Below are 18,136 nucleotides of genomic sequence, written 5' to 3'. Positions count from 1 at the left end.
CCTCCTTCTGCCAGGAGATGTCGCAACTCCGTTTCTTATGATTCTCCCAGCGTTCAATAAGCAGCTATAAAGTGCATCAGCCACACTTTCCTCTCCAACATGCGAGGGCATTATAGTAATTCAGTCAAATTCCATAAAACAAAAGACGGCTACACACAGCAGATTTCCAGATACTGTACATTTCACGCCCACATGAAATCTGCAATGTTGCCATTTCCCCTGTTTAACGCTCATTGAAAATGACTACTGAACCGTTTCACGTGATGTATTTTTTCCTCCATTTTTTAGTTTGTATAAATACATATATAATTAAAGATGGAAGAGTCACGTGACAATATATGCGTGACTTTTGAGTATTCTTTATTTTCATGTTTGTTTTTTAATCCAAAACAATTTTGACCTAATCGGTCTGTTTTCTAAATGTTTTGCTTTTTAATAATGTACCTCAATTAAAAATGATCATATCACACTTTTGGAAAAGGGTAAAAAAAAAAAAATAGACTAATTTGGTCCACATATTTCAGCCTTAACTCAACCCCCCACCATAAAAAACACTACATTTAAAAAGTCCCAAACATTTTATTTCGTTGACAGTTCACCTAAACGGTCATACTAAAATGTTATAAGCATTTCTCCACCATTGATATAATGCAGTATTTTCATTAAACAAGTATCAATAAGCATGATTAAAAGATCACAATGGCTTTTTCTGTTACGTCTCGTGTTAATAAACAAAAACAATTCCCGTATCCTATTATATTAAAATATTTTATATAGTCTGTGTCTCAACAGGAGGCTTGGTAATAAAAGTAGAGTTCCCATTCAAGGCAATCATTGAATTTTAATCACATTGGGAGGCTCATAAATTAAACAGAGGAGTGGGGGTGGGGGGAGAAAAAAAAGATGAGATTGCGACACAACATTCAAGTGGGCACCTGATGCTTTGCCTTTTCTGACATTTGTTCGGCGCGACACTTAAAAAGACGGAAATCGTCCAAAAAAAACACAAAAAAAAAAAAAAAGAAAAGAAGTGATGGCTGTTGGAAATACTTCAGATAACAGTCGGACACCTCGGTTAGCCTTAATCACACACGCGCGCGCACACACAAACTTGCATACATGTGACGTATTCGAGGACAGGGGTCTGTGCTTTTGCCATCAACGAGCTCACATCTGAGCCATACCTCAACTTTGGACATTATTGTTCTATGAGAATAAACACTGATACTTTCCATCTTTTACATACATACAGTATATATATATTTATATATATATATATATATATTCTTTTTTTTTTTGTTTGTTTGTTTTTTTTTGGACCACCTCTGATGCTAAATTGAAAGTGTCCATCACGTGCCTGCCCTCTTTCCACACATGAACGGGAACGGATCATTTGGAGATCTGCTGCTGCAGGTGGAGCAGGAACTCGTAGTAGGATAGCGCCGATTCCGTGCGGTCCTCGATCATGTTCTGCATCAATGCCACTTTCAGCTGGCTCTCGTCCCTGGGGCAAAAGGGAAAAAACAAAACTGCAAATAAAACAACAACAACAACGGGTAGAGCTTGCGGGACGGAAGATTTCAGATGCTGGAGAAAGCAGGGTGGTAAAATTCTCAAGATGATGCAGAGACTTTTTGGGTAACAGATGGCTGTCCAACCTCGGGTACGTTAAATGTTGGGGGAATTAAAAGCCTTTCAATAACTTCTGTTTGAACACAAGAAAGGGATTGAGAACAGGGTACAGCGCAAAAACCAAACTGCGAACTCGCTGCCCACCTGATGATGTTCAGCGAGGGGTAGAAGGGCCTCTGCTCCCTCAGCCAGCCCACGAACGCGCGGGTCCTCTGCGACTCGGCAGTGTCCAGCTCTGGCAGAAAATACTAGCACAGGATACAGCCTTGTTAGCATTAGCCTTGTTAGCGTTAGGGTCGCAGATGAGAACGACAACAAACACAAGACTCTCACCAGGTTTTCAGGCACGGCGGCGTAGCTGGGGACACCCACGACTTGAGTGAGGAAGTTGGGGTTGCAGTTGCGTCCGATCCACAGGTACATCATCTGGATGGACACGGTGGCATGTTCAATTAAAACTACACTTGCGTCAAGGCCTTTTTTTAATAGTATTTACTGACACCAAATTGACAGTGTTTGAAACAAGGTATGTTGACGTAACTGCAGTGCAAGTTTCAGTAGGCTATTCTCAGATTCATGTTGTCAATACGAGTGTGTGAAGATGCTGAGTGAGGCGCACCGTTCCAGCATCCATGAGGAAGGCTCCCTCCCTGCTCAGCTTTTCCACGGACAGCTGCAGCACTCGCGGCTGAGGGACGGTCTGCTCGTTGATGTTCAAGGCGCCCTGGGAAGGTCGGGAACGCAACACATTATAGGAGGAGTGGCATGCCATCGATGGCATCCTTGCACGTCCTCACCTCGTCGCTCAGATCGTCCACGCGGTACAGCGCGGGGTGGATCATCAGCATGGCGTAGGCCAGCGGCTGGTACTTGAGCTGACACATGGAGGCCACGCGGTCGTCCAGCCTGGTGCTGGTCCCCGTCCTGAATGCTTTCTGGAAGGCGTGAGCAAACACTCTTTTTCGGCTTGTTTCGTGGCCACGCAGAGACGTAGTTTGTCACTTTTAAGATGCCGTGCGTGGCTTTTGTTTCTTTCACTCGATAAATGTCTCTCTACAAAAATGGGCATTTATTTTTACTCTGTGATGGAGATCTCCTCTACTTTGAATGTACCGGGTTGCTCGAAAGCGGTAGGAACGTGTAGTTTTTATTTGTAACGATAAAAATGTTACCTTGAAATAAAACATAGCAGAGCCACACATGCTTCACTTGCATCACAGCAAGTAAAACCAGGGCTTTCTCTCCGATGAAACAGTGACAAAGACCGAGTACCAAACTACCGCCTACTTTACTTCTAAACTGGAGGAAAAAGACACCAGGCTTCTTCCTGGTTAGTTGCTTAGCAACCATCGCCAACTAAGGGAACGTTTACGCCAGTCCGCGCTTGTCGCTGCGCCGGGAAAACCAAGTGCAGTCTGTAAGCACTCTTTTCAGAAGTGTGAATATTACTTGAAATTGCTCCTTTGTCCAAAACTTGATCAATGATGTAATCTGGTTGAACACAAACTAAAACCCTCAAGGGTGGAGTGTACAATTAAACATTTTGGACCAAAAATCCTGTAAATTAAGAACTTCAAATGGACTTCTCGTGGATTTCAACTCGCCCTAAGTGGCCATGATCAATCCAACAGGTCCAATGTGAAGTAAATAGTACTGATATATTCAGAGAACGGATACTGTCAATGGCAAATGAATCAAAACAAAACATCTCCGCCCTTTGGAAGATTTGCATTGACACCGCTTTGAAGTGAGTGTTGTGATGGCGGCAGACCTGCTTGAGCAGCGCGAGGATGTAGAGCGGGAAGAGTCGGAGGCAGGCCGGGGCCAGCAGGCCGGGCTGCTGGATGGTCAGCACCGACTGTCGGTACGACGACAGGGAGTCGATGGCGGCGTTGGTCATGGCGTCCCTGGCGTCGCTCAGGCTGGCCGTCACCGAGCGGTCCACGGCTGCAAGGAGACCACACCTTGGTTACACAAGTCGGCAAAATGTTTTTAGACAATATATGTTATGTATATAATTGTGACTGCACTAACAGGTTTCCAGGTAGCTGTAGATGAGTCCAATTGTAATAAGCTGGCAAGTGCCAAAGGCTTGTGTCCACATACCTTTGGTGTAAACTACTGCTGCCCCCCCCCACCCCCCAAAAAAAATTATAATCGTGCTGAGGCAGTGCAGAATGGAGCACTCGGTAATTGGCGGTTGCTAAGCGACCACATTTGTTGCCACCTGTGAGAATCTGAGGATTTTTTTCTTGATTGACCTCCGAGTGAATTTCTTCAGGCTTCTAATGGGCTAAAATGGCTGCTACGCAAACTACAGCGACACTTGTTGCTTAGGCATACATACAAGTGCCTTGAAATCGCTCATGGATGGATCTCAGACCCAAAAAAGAACAAAGAAATGACTAAGACTTTGAACCAAGAGCCAGTGAAGCCCTGACGGAGGCGTGACCCTCACCCATGCACGCCAGCAGGCCGGCCATGGCTTGGACGTCGGCGCCGGCAAAGATGTCCGACAGCGAGTGGACCACCGGGAGGCACAGGGTGTGCACGCGGATCCTCCGCTCTCCTGTTAAACGCAGAAGCACAAACACGTTACAACTGCACTTCTCAACCACTGTGCCACAAATGATCCAATTTCACTTTGCGCGACCAGCGTAATTATAGAGAAGAGATCGTCGCTGTCCTGTGAAAAACACTTATCTCCAATTGTGGATTTTTTTTTTTTCATTTTCACTTTCATGCGATATCTGTAACGTGGAAACGTGATTCATGTAAAAATAAGAAAATGGAAAAAAAAAAAAAATGGAGATAAGTGTTTTTCACATGACAGCGACGACATGCTAAAAGCCTTCAAATAAATTGCCCTGCAGAAGCATACTGTTCTACTAAAAACTGGAGAAATAGTTCACCAGTGGTAAAATCAACTCAACGTGACAAATCTCGGCACACTTGCAGCCTTAACTCTGTGCGTGTGTGTGTGCGCGCGCCTACCTTTGCTGGAGGTGTAGAGCAGCGCAGCCTGGAAGGAGACCACCTGCATGTCGTCCAGGTTCTCCTCGATGGACATTTGCACGGCAAAGCCGGCGTCCGGGTTGACGTTGGGCAGCGACAGCAGGTCGGTGGAGCGCACAAAGAAATTGCCGTGGAACGTGTGAATGGACAGACCTACACACAATTACGACCAAAAGTAAACCACCAGGGAGATCACACTTCCTTCCCCCCGCCCGAAAAAATGGTTTAGAGTGTCCTGAGAACTGATTCCAAGTGTTGTCTTTTGTCAAGACTGTGTTGCGTGTGTGGCATGCCTTTGGTGCAGCGTATCCTCATGACGGCCTCAAAGCCGATCTTCCTGGTCAGGTATCGCTTCAGGTCCTTCTGGAAGCGCTCCACCTGGGCGGGGTTGTGCTGGTGGTGGTAGGAGGGGAAGTAGTAGATGCTCCCGGCAGAGTAGCGCGATATGCAGCCTGCCAAAGACGGAGCAAAAAAGGAAATCTTCATCTGGAGCCGCCTCGCTTTCTTTTTGCCTTATTATTAATTACGCAGTGGCCATGTCCATGTATCCTTGAGCAAGATGCCGAACCCCCAGTTGTAGGTAAACGAGGTACAGGGTGAAGGCCTTTGAGTAACGGAGGTAGAAAAGCGCCATACAACTAGACAGCCCATTTACCATAAAAATCGAATGCGGCCCTCGACTACCAAAGTTGGCCCACTGTAATTGATAAGCCTGTTCTCAACGGTTTTTCCTGGATGAATAAAGGTCAAACAAATCAATAACAACGCAGACTCACCGAGAGATGCCAAGTCACAGTACTGAGAGCTGAGCAAAAACAGGTCGACGGCCACCTGCTGCCCCGAGCAGTCCAGCGCCAGCTTCTTGTAGAAGTCTGTCGCCGGGGACAAGTGCTGGATGTCCTGAAAGAAAGAAGAAGGAGGTCTGTGAGGATGCAGCCGTCATGCCATGCCGACTGTGATCTCAAGCCAACGTCAACTCGGCACCTTGGCGGACGCTCTTTGGTTGGGGTCCTCCCTGGACTGCAGGGCCCCGACGCCCAGGTTGGGCAACTGCGTCTGAAAGACGGACAAGCGGCCGCCGGTGGGCGACAGCAGCTTGAAGGCGGCCTGCAGGGCCGAGCCCAGTGCCGACTGAGTCTCCATGGTCTTCTCGAACAACGTGGGCAAGCTCTTCAGGAGATCCTGCACCAGCTGCAAGACGCGTCCACGTGGCATTAGGGCCATGAAGCTTTGCAATGTACGAGTCCGATCCCTTCCGTCTTGCAGGACTTTTCAAACGAGAAGGGGCTTAAACGGCGAGTCGCAACAGGTGTTTGCTGCTACGAATGCACCCGAGCGTGAATTTCGGACCATCGCGACAATTATGAGGGGGAGAGATTCCAGCGCGCTGCGTGTGACCAAAACAGCGTATGCGTCACAGTAGGTAGGAGAAAGTGTGTGTTGCGATTGTGGGAAAAGATGGCGCGGTTCATGGAGTGAATGGCGAATGCCATGTAAAAAATCAAAATGAATTATTTTATCATCCAAATCCCTTTATTAGGATTACTTCTACTGTCCTCTAAATGGAGGCATCAAAAGCACATTTTTAAAACGACTAAGACTTTTTAAGGCTCTCTGGAAAAGGTGTTTCCTGATGATAGCGCATTCCTTACCTCTTTGCTCTCATTGAGGTTGACTAAAAGGCTGTCTGGTGTGGGTAAAAAGATATCTGCGGGGCACACAAGCATAAACTGTCATGCATCTGGTTAGAAAATACAAAAAAAGAGTGTTCGTCGCTACGTGCGCCGATCCCTGCTGCAAATAGCAACATTTCTTCAGTAACTGACACACACACAGACAGACACAAAGCTTTGTAATTGCCTAAAAATGCCACACAGTGGCAGCAACGCACTTTTCACTTTTAGATGAGGCTATGGCCTCATAAATGGAGCTCCTCCTCTCACTTCAACATACCATGGTGACTTGGTCACTTGAGATGGTCACACCGCGCAGAGGATTAAGAATACATGTATCTGTGGTTATTGTTATACCTCTCTAAATGTGTTGCCCCACCAGGTGTGTTCAAATACCCCTTGCTGAAAGAACTATACCATTGCGACATCAATGCTAGTCATTAGCCCATGGCGTTAGCATTATGCTAAACAGCCTTTACTAAAGCATCACCATTTGCTTGTTTTAAATGTGTAACTTGTAATTCAATATAGTCTCAAGGCACCCATCTTTGCCAAAGTAACACTCTTATGAGACGTGGATTTGGCCTGAACACACGCACAAAAACCAAGGCATCTTAATTTTTCAGCTAGTAACAGATGACAGGTGCCCCCAAAAGAATCCGCAAAATAGGCCAATTAGTGACTGTGGAAGCGTCACCTTCGATGTCCGACACGATGAGCATCTGAGGCTGCGAGAGTCCCTCCTGGAGGTTGTAGAAGTGGATGGTGCTGTCAAAGGTGATGAAGCCAATTTTGGTCCGCGAGTCTCCGGGGAGCCTTTGGCGCGCACACAAATAAACGGGCTGTCAGTAGCTGGCGTTTGGTGGAACCCGAGAAACGGCGGCCTTCACATACGCGTTGATGTTGTCCAGCACCGACTGGCAGAAGACCTTCAGGTAGCCCGTCTCCACCGCGTTGTGGGACACGTCCAGCACAAAGAGGTACACGGCCGGCTGCGGCGGCCTCAGCTAACAAGGGGCATGGGGGAAGAGAGAGAGAGAGAGAGAGAGAGAGAGAAAAAAAAAAAAAAAAAAACATTACCATGGGTGGTTTCTGTTTTGTTTTTTTCATTCCAACTTGAGCCAAGCAAAGGCGCCTACCATGTATTCCGAAGGAGCGATGAACTCGATGGTGGCGTTCTGCACTTCGGGCCGCTTGTATGGTTCTCCATAGGATCGACTGACTGGATTATACATGAACTCCTCTGGAACTTCACACATGCACGCATGCGAGCAAGGTCATAAACCGGAGTAGGCTATCAATCGAATTTGAGCTGACTTGAAATCTTTACATCCAAAATGGCAATAAATAAAACCAAAATAAAGCATGTGGGGTGGATAATAACAAACTTATTTTTTTTTTTTTGGAATGGTCTTTCTACATCGCAAACGTTCACCTATCTCTACTTCTTACCATCGTTGACCCGATAGCACAGGTTGCACTTCCACCTCCTCTGGTCCAGGAAGGACACGAACGGGTTGATGTAAGTTCGGCAGGAGCGACACCTGACAATGGTGCTGGACGTCACCACGGGAAGTTGCTGTGGGTGCCAGGAAAAGAAAACAAACAAGAGGCCCGCGGGGCACATTTGGTCAAATCGCGTGCAGCAAATTATTTGAACTGGAATTTCCTCAGCGGCGAAGCGGAACTATTCTGCAACAAGACGGGAGCTCGCCGTGTTTGTTGACAAACAAAAAGACTGCAGGAGGCCAACAAGCTGCATCAAACAAGCCAATCGCTCGCACAACAAATTCTGCTCGACTGCAGCGGTCCATCGATATTGGTGCGACTCAAAATGACTTCTTTAGCTCATTCAACTGCACTGGGCTTGAGGAAAAGGAAAAAAAGAAAAAAAATGTCTTGTTTTTTTTTTTAACTGAAATTATCTGCAAATGTCTTACAACTAAAGTATTTATACTCTATAAACCTACAAAATGATTATATTTAAACTCATTCACTGCCACTGACAAGTTTATTTGTCTTTTCACAGTCCAGCTATTCAATCCTGGGAACGTATTTTTCAATTTTTTTCAAACGTTTGGATAAAAGAGGGTCTGAAAATGTCTGGGAGTGAATGAGTTAATACAATACAATATTATTTATATATTACAGCTAGAGCTGTAACAAAACACTTTACAAACAATACAATAAATAAAAATAAAAAAACAAGGGCTGTGATACACATATGAATAAATATAGATATAAATAAATAATATATAAAATATAAATAAAAATATAAGATCTAAGGCCTTGGCCTGAGATATTTAATCAAAAACATGATGGCGTGAGTATTTCCCCAAATGCTTTTTAGGTTATTAACTACGCCGTCACTATAAAAAAAAAAAAAAAAAAAAAAAAAACACTAAAGAGTTGACTTGGCCTTACCGAGAGGTCTTTGAAGGGGTGCAGCAGGAGGCCCAGCGGCATCTTGGCTTTATTGAGCAAAGACTGCGTCTGAGGGATGCTGGTCAGCGTGCAGCGAAAGACCCTGGAGACAGAGACAAGAGTCGCGGACCCTCATCATCACACCACACCGACGCCATTAAAACTTTGGATTGCGGGACGCCGTGTCGCCGCGCAATATCGTGCTTCGACATATTGGCGGCACCTCGGCGTAAAAGTGCCCAATTTGTGACAGGGTGCTTGTATTGGCTAAGAGCAGATTGTGTGGGTGTACCCCAAGCGCGTTCAAAGTGTCCTTACTCAGGGTTGCAGTTGATCTTCTGCAGGTCTTGGGGCAGGCAGGGCGTGGGGGCGGGGACGGGGCCCGGGGGCAGCAGGTTGCGCTCCTGGAGCAGGTTGACCACCCGCAGGCTCTCGGGGGCGCCGGACTGCAGACTCATGGCTGCCAGGGACGGGCTGAGCTGAGCCGGGCCGGGCCCGGGAGGCGGCTGCCGGGAACAACGCCGCCGTTAACAACGCCGCCGTTAACAACGCCGCCGTTAACTCCTTGATCGGAACCTACTGCGCGTCATCGTTTTGGCTTGAAAAAGCACCGTTGGCAACGCGGACGCAATGTTTGCACTCGGGAACGGGTTTACTCATGCAAAGCAAGTGTGTGTCAAGCGGCAGAGCATGTTGTTCCGCAAATACGCACTGAGACAATCGTCAACTTGAGAATGCGTTGACTCTTGCTTATGCTAATTGCAAAGCAAACGCATGTGTGCGCGCTGTTGCACAAACACAAACACACACAGTTGACGCGCGCGCACACAGGCAAATTAAAAGACACACATTCAACACTCCGACAGACAGACTCATACTGACACAAAAGCACTGACACACGCACACCAGAAAAAAAAAAACAAAAGACGAAACAAAGGAGTGTCAAAATAGGCACGTGGGCGTGGCCTCTCACCTGCTGGTACGGCCGAGGTGCTTGGATGTAAGGCTGCGTGGCGCTCTCGATTGCCGGGTGGGCGGACGAGGGGCCGCCGTGGGGAGGCGCGGGGGGGTGCTGGTACCCCGGCGGCAGGGAGGGGTAATGGCCCAAGTGGCGAGCCGGCGGGCCATGCTGGGGCGGCCCGGCTGCGGGGGGGGGGGGGGAAGAAAAAGAAGAAGCGGCGTGAGAACGAATTCAAGACATTCGGTGTCCGCCGTTTCCTGCAAGGCGGCAAAGAGACGCACCCAGTTTGTTGTCCACATGATTGGCGCCGACACCCGCCACCGTTCCTGTTTGGAAAGGCACAGAGATGACATTTGAACTCGTGTACATTGAACGTCGTCACCCGGCACTCATGAGATGGAACAAGACACCACCAAAACGGACACAAGGACATTTCTACTGCGGATGGACTTGATGTAGTTCATAAGGGCGTGTTGGCAAGCTCGTATTTCTTGACAACAATCAGCTGGCTGGACTGGATTCATTTTTTGAATCCACGTGACTTGCGCATTTCAATGGGAAAAGTTTGACTCCGGCAGCCTCAGGCCTTGACGAGTTCACTTGATGAACAGTTTTCTTGCTTCCGAAATTTGGTTTGGAGGATCTTCCACTACTGAATGGCTATGTCGCTGTTTTTTTCTTTTCTTTTTTTTTTTTTTTAAATAGTGACACACCATTACAATACCTGCCTGTGGACATTTTGCAGATGGTATCAAGCATTCCAATGAGATGGATGAAAACAGTTGGGCTTGTGTCTTAATCGAAGGGCTGCATTTGAAGGCCAGTTTGGGCTTTCACGTGGCTTTTTCACCATTTCTCTGACAATCACGAACACATTTGAGCATTTTCGCTTTCTTGCAATAAAAGTGCATCAGAATATGACAACAAGGTTGCAGCTATTGATTTTTTTTTTTTTTTTTTTTTTTTAAGATTAGTTACCGATGATCCTGTTGATTTTGTGAGGTGCAGGTTTTGATTGGCGTCCACACATCTGTGACTTTGAGTGTGTGCAGCTGGTGAGTGATGTGTGAGTCAGTTCAGAACTTGGCCTTGTGGCTAACCGTTAGTTAGTTAACACAGTGTCAGTTGTGCCCATAACAATAAGCATGTAGGTGCTTCCCTAATTTCTTTTTTGTTACAGTTTGTTCAATGTAGCGATTGAAAAAAACACCGGCCGCTGTGTCTCTCATGTTGCCAAAAGTAGATTTTAGGGTAGAAATTAGGGTCACCTGTCAAGATTAGTTTTATCCTGAATTTTCACCCAAAATTGTAAAAAAGGATTATTAATACTCATTTAAATCCAACGCGCTGTTTGCTCACACAAGGAGACAATACTTGAATTTATAAATTTGCAGCTTTTTACAAATGTAAACAACTAAACTAAAACTAATTTTATATATTTTGTTTGGTCCAAAAGGAACTTACTTTGTCTTGATATTTTTTTCGTTTAAACATTTTCTTGTTTTGGACCAAAAAAATAACTGAGCGTTTGAATAATCGTGATTCCAATTATTGCTAAATAAATCATAATATTTTTTTGGAAAGTCACTGACTGCAGATCCGTTTAAAGAAAAAAAAAAGAAAAAAAAAAAAGGAAAGGAAGAAATGATACAAGATTTCTAAATAGCTACCGAGAGATTCAACCACACCTGGACGTTCAACATCCGCGTCCTGACCGTCGGGCTCAGTGAGGGGCAAAGTGCTGCCGGCCCCACACTGAGCTGGCATGTGGGTGGACGGGAAACAACAGAAAACAATTTACAAAAAAAATAAATAAATAAGGGGCCACAGTACGGCAATTCCTGCTCCATAAAAACAAGATGTCAATGCTCGCGTGAGAATGGCTTACCGTCTGCCTTTGGTGGCGGCGGGGTGACATTGGCCATGGGGGGCGCCGCAGGTTTCATGGTAGGGGGTGGGCCCACGGGAGGGGTCCCATAGGGAGCTCTGCTTGGGTGGTATTGGTGTGAAGCTGCCGCATTCATCGGCGGAGGAGCAGCGGCTGCTGGAGGAAGAGGCGATCTTATTGGCCACGCGTTTACCCGTCCACAAAGGTAACTTCCGGATCAATACGGAGAAAAACTCTCGTTTGCGAATGACAATTGAGATGAGTGCTTTTGCGGCGTACAACTTTGCGTTGGCTAAAAAGAGGTGACGAGATTCACATTTGTTTGACACAGAAGGGCGCACACTCACAATCCGACATTTGACTTCCAATGAAAGGTAAGCCATTTAACGGGTCACACTTTCTAACCTGTCGCTTTGTCAACTCTTGACGTTTGGCCACAGAGTACAGAGTAGTTTTCATCAGGTTCGTAGAATCTTTCAGCTCTCCCGAACTGTGGGCCACTTTCAAAACGTTTCCACATCTCATGCTGGGGCTTTTTTTTTTTTTAACAAGCTTGCCGCCACCCACGTCTGTCTCTGAACACATGCTCTGCCGAGCGACACTTTTTGGGAGGCGACGCCCACTGTGGCTGCTTGTAGACGCTCAGTTACTGTTGTTCTTAAAATCCCAGTACTAAAAAAAAAACAAATTTTACCTCGTGTCTTAGTCTTATCGGAATCTTATGATACCAGGTATTTTTTGTTGCTTTGTGACCTTTTAAAAGGAACGACTTTATTTCAGCGGATATCAGTGAAACGATGAAAACGATGTGATGGGCCCTCATTTCGACTGGCAGGCTTTTGTGTCACTCCGTGGCGTTGAACTTTGAACCGATTCTACGTGATCCGAGTGAGTGTGTGCGCGTCAACTTGTTCGCAGCAGGAGCGGAGGGCAAAGTCCTCCTCCAACATATCAAACCTGCAGATACTTTATCTGACACCTGTGACTCTGATTTAAAGCGACAAATGCACACAAGAACAAAGCAATTCAAATTGAATCGGACAATCTTTACAATGGGGCATGACGACTACATTCACTGATCTCATTTTAACCGTGCAGGTTGCGTCATTTTTAGTATTTATTTTTTTGTTGCAGGAGTGCCCCATCGGTATCTCCATGTTACTTTTTTCCCCCCCTTTTGGGTTACTTCCTGTAGTGATAGCAGAGGGCATTTGGATGTTCTTACCTGGCTGGCCGTATCCTTGTAGAGGAGTGGGGGGCTGCACGGCATTATGGGACATGGAGGGTGAAGGTGCCGAGCTGTAAGGCGCGGGTGGGCTCACATGGTTGGCGGCCGGGCCGCGAGGTGGCGCGTTCATGGCCGTGGGGAGTCCCGCGGGCGGAGGAGCCGAGTTGTACTGCCACCCTGGGGCCATGAGGGGCTGCTGCTGATGCTGTTGGGGGTTCGGGTAGTAGCCGCTAGAAGACGCGGCGGGTGGAGGGGGGGTGCCCTGAGCGGGGGGCAACCGGGGACCAGGACTGGCAGACTGGGGAGAGGTCTGGGACACGGGGCCGCCCAGGGGGGGTCGGGTGAGGTGAGGCTGGCCGGGCGTGGCTGGATAGGATGTGGGCGGCGGGCCAGGTTGGTAGGAGCTGACCGGGGGGATGTGCTGGTACGGCCCGGAGGGATACAGTCCAGTGCCGGGCGGCGCGGGAGACTTGGCCTGCATCGGGTTGTGGCCGGGCTGGTGTGTCATGCCGTAATTGACGGCTGGGAGCTGCTGGACACCAACCGGATTCTGTGAAGGACCTGCAGACCGTTGGAAATTGAACAAGCTTATACACAGTGTAAACCTGTAACGATACAGTATCGAAAATTGAAAACGGCCAACAGTCATAGACACAAGCGCGTGTCGTGGCCCGAGTGAGCAACACTGTGGCTAATGCTAAAGCTAGTTGGGATCAACTACATGAAGTGGACTGGGGGAGAGGTGACAAAATGGCCGCCCCCTGAGGTGGCTAAAAACGGCCAGATTAACTCTTATTCCACAAATGCAACATTTATCAGAATATCTTGGTTCAACTAGTGGGCTTGCATAGAACATATTCTTGAAAAAATTATGTTTGGGTTGACTTCCCCTTGAAGGCAAAGGTTTGGTGCAACACACAGCATGTAATTCTCTTTTTCTTGTGTTTACTTTTAGGGCCAACTTCAACTGGGAGTTGCAACAAACAAAAGCGAATTGAAGCGTTATTCACCGTCTGCTTCTGCTCGTATCCTAATCAACTCTTGCCTCTGTTCACCCGTACCAACACTCGAGGCAGTGAGACGCCACTTTCGACCCGTTTGTTGATTTTCACTTCGACTCGACAGTTTACTGACACATGAAGCAAAACGTCTTGCCACCGGCATTTGAATGGCGGCGTGAGCAAACAAAGTGCACAAACGCATCGGTTGGTCTGAACAGTGAACGAGACCTCACTGGCGATGACATGCGCACCACCGTACCAATTGAGCAATGAGGTGCCAGCACACCTGTAATCTGGTCACCTTAATCTTGATCTGCCCTCAGTGGCTCTGTCAGAGTCACTGTTGTACGTTTTGCTGACTCACGTGATGATTAAAATATCACAAAGGGAAGAAGCCTTTGCTTTTGTAGATAAGGCTTCCCAAAAAGGTCGAGCTTTTTACACCACACGGCCTGTGATATACTTATTTTTTTTATCCCTCTTGAATAACTGGAAAAAAAACCAACTTTGTAAGTATGACAAGAATGTTTATAGTAATTCCAGTGCAACATTTCCTTAACGTTGCATGTTGCCCTCTACTGCGCAATGACACTTGCGCCCGTGAAAAGGGATTACCAGGAAAAGCTCTCTTCTCAATGGCCTAGGGATGAATGACCGAGGCTCCTAATCCACTGGAAATCGTCTTTAAAATTGCCCGAGTCATTTCAAATACCAAGACCAAACTTGCTGAATTAAAAGTGTGTGTGTGTGTGTGTGTGTGTGTGTGTTTGTGTGTGTGTGTGTGACAGGGAACGCTAATAATAATATTATAATATAATTTTCCTCTAAATTCTTGCAAACTGAATGGTTATTTATTAAGCTGTCCTGCCAGGCCAATATCACTTTGCTTGAGACATTTAGTGAAGTGGTTCATCAGGTTCATTCATTCTCCTCCGAGTACTTTTCTAGTCATCAAGTGGAATCCAACCATTTACTGCCATCGATTAATATGATGGTTAAATAGGTCTCTCATCGGGTCGGTCAGTGTAGAAGAGGGTCGCCGCCAGCTTGTCTGTGAAATTCATATTTGTGAACCACTGAAATGACTAAAAGCTGCCTGTAGATGGCAATGTTGTGTCACTTCGGATTTGAGAGCAACACTGTTTATGAGTAGAAGATCTAGAATAGGCAGTGAAGCTCGGCTTTTCACGTCCATTGTGAGGGTGAGAAATGCCAACACGTTGGAAGTCAGACATGTTTAGGCACCTCACACTCAAACACATTATGCCAGTATGTATGTGTATAGTATATACAGTGTGTATTGCAGTAGTCAGAAGAAAGTGTGTGTTGTGACCGTGAGAAAAAAAAACACGCAGTTCATGATGAAGAATGCGGAATGTATAACAATGCCCCGCTTGAGTCATGTGGTGAGACAGCGTCAGCGTGTTTCTTGTATCTCTGTGAGTAAATATTTTTGCCATCAATTCCCTTTCTCAGTCTTGTTTTTAATTCTACTGTTTGATGTGCCACAAACGCAAACAAAATCCATATTGGCATCATTTTTTTTCCACACACAAAAAGCTTGTTTCCTCCACTGTTTGGACACAAACCTGTGTTTTTTTTTTTTTTTGTGAAACCAACCCATGTTCTACTAATGATTACTAAGGAATGAAATGGCTAAAAGCATTTTTTTTTTTAAAGGGAAGAGAGTCTACTTTTTCTTTTGGCAGGTTCAGTGCATATTGTCACGGAACACAATATTCTGTGGCTCTGAAAGATACATCTGGTAATACAGGGAACTCTGCTTTGAAAACAGTTGGCACTTAGTCCAAAAAATGACTGTTTACCTGAAATCATGCATCTGAGTTTATTGCTGTATGCCAGCGACATATAGTAAATGCCAGGCAGAACATGTAAATGCTCTTCAACTCAATGGCAGACCACGGTACCATTAATTTGTGTAGCCACCTGTTGCCATTCATAAAACAAAATAAAAGCTTGGGTCTCTACTTAAGAGCAGTACATTTTACAACAAATCAATTTCTGAGTAAATTGAGGGAAGATCATCATTTAAGCATGGTTTTTTTTGCATAATTTTTGTCATTAAATTTTACTAATGTAAAATATGTTCACAGGCTCATAAAAGGTTGGTAAACACAGCCTTTAGCTGTCCATCGGGTCGAAATACATTCCCTACACGGGTTGACGTAGCAAAGAAAACTGCAGAACAAACATGTGAAGGGAGAAAAAAATATCACACATGAAATGTTTTGTTTTTAAAAAACGGTTGTGAGGAGCACCCCTGCAGATAATCACCACACAAATGCGTAACAGGAAAATCGTGCACAAGAGTTAAAAGTTTGTGCATCTGGATCAAGTCCAATGTGCCACATTGACAGTGAGAAGTAGGGCAAATTTAAAACAAACAAAAAAAGCATCGATACAGGTTTGAAAGCTACCACACTGATATCGTAATAACCCAATTATCGTAATAATGTGAGGACGCGAGCCACAACAACAACTAAAAAACAACTTCCAGAAGCTTGAGAGCACATGACGAGGTTGTTCATTGAGTCAAAAAGCGGTTGCTAAGCACAAGGGCGACCACTGAAATGCACTGGAACGCTCAAGATGACAAGAAGTCTCGTTTTCAACCCATTTCAACACTCTGGCCCGAGCCTCTTCGGCCACAAATCAAAGTTAAACGCCAGATGACATGACGTTAGACGCAAGCGTTTATTTAGAAAGTAGCGCTAACTTTGTTCAAGTTGGATCGACGGTCTTGGCGAACTTACCACGGCGTTCTTTCATTCTTTTCTTTTTTTTCTTTTCTTTTTTTAAGGCGAGTCAGCGAGCTAACCGTTAGCAAGCGTTCACAGTCAAACAAGTAACCGCAGCTTCATAGCTATTGGTTTGTGTGACATTTCGCCTTGATACTTTACCGTTGGCGTACGGCTGTCCCGTCCCGTTCTGAGAGTTGAAGCCCGCCGTTGACATCTTGAAAACGGATACCGGGTTCCGATTCGAGGCGGTTAGCTTAGGGCGAGCTTTTAGCCTCTTCTTCTTCTTCTTTTTTAGTCAAATAGCTGTGAAACAAGGCGGGGGGTTAAGGAGCAAATGTCCGCGTCTCGGCGGCCTGGGTTTGTCTTGAAAAATGTGACTGTCTGTCCGTCTTTCTCGATCACACGGCCATGGCTGCGGGCCGAAGAGCCCCCGTCGCAAGTGACACTACGGTGTAGTGCCGAGCCGCTAGCAAGGCCTAGTCGAGAGCAATCGTGGACAAACCGGAAATTGGGATCACCCAAGAAGGATCAACGTCGAAATTGTCGGGCATGCGCAGTGTGTACACGTGGCATTTCCTCCGGTGCTCTCCATTTTGCAGTCTATGAGAAACAAGCGGCGCTGGTGGGCGTCCGCTCATCTCTTGCTTTATAAATGTGTTCGCTTTGTTTCTAGGAGCAGTAAAATGGTCTCGAGCAGAGCCAGCGGTTGCTTGAAGTAATTACCAGAGGAGAAATCCACATAAAACGATAATCTATTTGGTGTAGGCAGTGGTTCCAGGTCAGTTAGCTTCCACATTTGGTTTCAACATTGCCTCAAATGTTAGTTTGAAACGAGGCTTGCAACTTGCAGCAAACAAATATTTTCATAATTGAATAAACTAGTGAATTCAGACCCGATCCAGTTTTATTTAGTAAACATGTTTTGATATTGTATCATCACATTTGATTTTTTAGTTGTGTTGGCAGGGCCAGGAGGTGTAGAGTCAAATCAAATTTATTCCATATCTGTTACAGATTACACTGAAATGAGGTACGTTCTCTGCTTCAACACGCCAAAACATCTTTGTTGGTGGTCTCAGGTGGCCTGGCCTTAGAGTGGTCGTGGCGTGGGCCCATCCACCACCCATGGCTCACATGAGCCTGTCGAGTTTTGTGGTAGTCACTCATGCGTTTTTTGAACATGCCCATGTGACTGGCATGCTCCCCAGTCCTGACGCTCGCCCATGCAGGCCTGCAGCGCATGTCGCAGAGCGGTGCAGCCTGGTCGAGAGATCATTCGCTCCAAGGGGTCTTCAGCTTCGTTGTCATCATTAGTGGCACAACGTCGTTGTCTTCACTGCACTTTCGCCCCGAAGAGATGGTGATGGCATTCTGTGCATAAATGTGACATGTTGAAAAGGTGACATTGTGTTGACGATTGTACATTTGGCTGAAATATTACAATGAAATATAAATGTTCGTGTTCCAATGTGTTGTGATGTCAACCTTACAGAGGTGGTTGAAGTTACTGGGCCGAGCACCTTTCAGAGGACACCTTATATCAATGAACTTG

The 18,136-nt window shown here is 46.1% G+C and overlaps 1 protein-coding gene across 3 annotated transcripts; it reads right to left on the bottom strand.

Annotated features, from left to right (window-relative positions):
- Positions 1-559: 559 nt before the first annotated feature.
- Positions 560-17,133, bottom strand: sec24a (SEC24 homolog A, COPII coat complex component). Of its 3 annotated transcripts, none has more exons than XM_086057469.1 (24): positions 16,744-17,133; positions 12,819-13,382; positions 11,594-11,749; positions 11,394-11,465; positions 9,987-10,031; positions 9,718-9,887; positions 9,063-9,250; positions 8,745-8,847; positions 7,773-7,899; positions 7,460-7,569; positions 7,215-7,327; positions 7,018-7,136; positions 6,300-6,355; positions 5,632-5,838; positions 5,424-5,547; positions 4,941-5,099; positions 4,627-4,800; positions 4,091-4,201; positions 3,404-3,579; positions 2,430-2,567; positions 2,252-2,356; positions 1,966-2,058; positions 1,777-1,880; positions 560-1,504 (listed from the first exon to the last, which is right to left on the bottom strand). In XM_086057469.1, exons 1-24 carry the CDS (start codon positions 16,796-16,798, stop codon positions 1,390-1,392), a joined length of 3,384 nt encoding a protein of 1,127 aa, XP_085913595.1. In that variant the 5' UTR covers positions 16,799-17,133; the 3' UTR covers positions 560-1,389. The 3 variants fall into 3 exon arrangements, with proteins under 3 accessions (XP_085913595.1, XP_085913596.1, XP_085913597.1); XM_086057470.1 differs by having other exon boundaries at positions 11,594-11,746; XM_086057471.1 differs by lacking the exon at positions 11,394-11,465 and having other exon boundaries at positions 16,744-17,131.
- Positions 17,134-18,136: the final 1,003 nt, after the last annotated feature.

Source organism: Filicampus tigris, chromosome 17 (genome assembly GCF_054856515.1).
Source record: "Filicampus tigris isolate MCC_2025a chromosome 17, RoL_Ftig_1.0, whole genome shotgun sequence".
NCBI lineage: Eukaryota > Metazoa > Chordata > Actinopteri > Syngnathiformes > Syngnathidae > Filicampus > Filicampus tigris.
The sequence above is the reverse complement of the archived record's forward strand: the minus strand, read 5'-3'. Positions and strand labels throughout refer to the sequence as shown.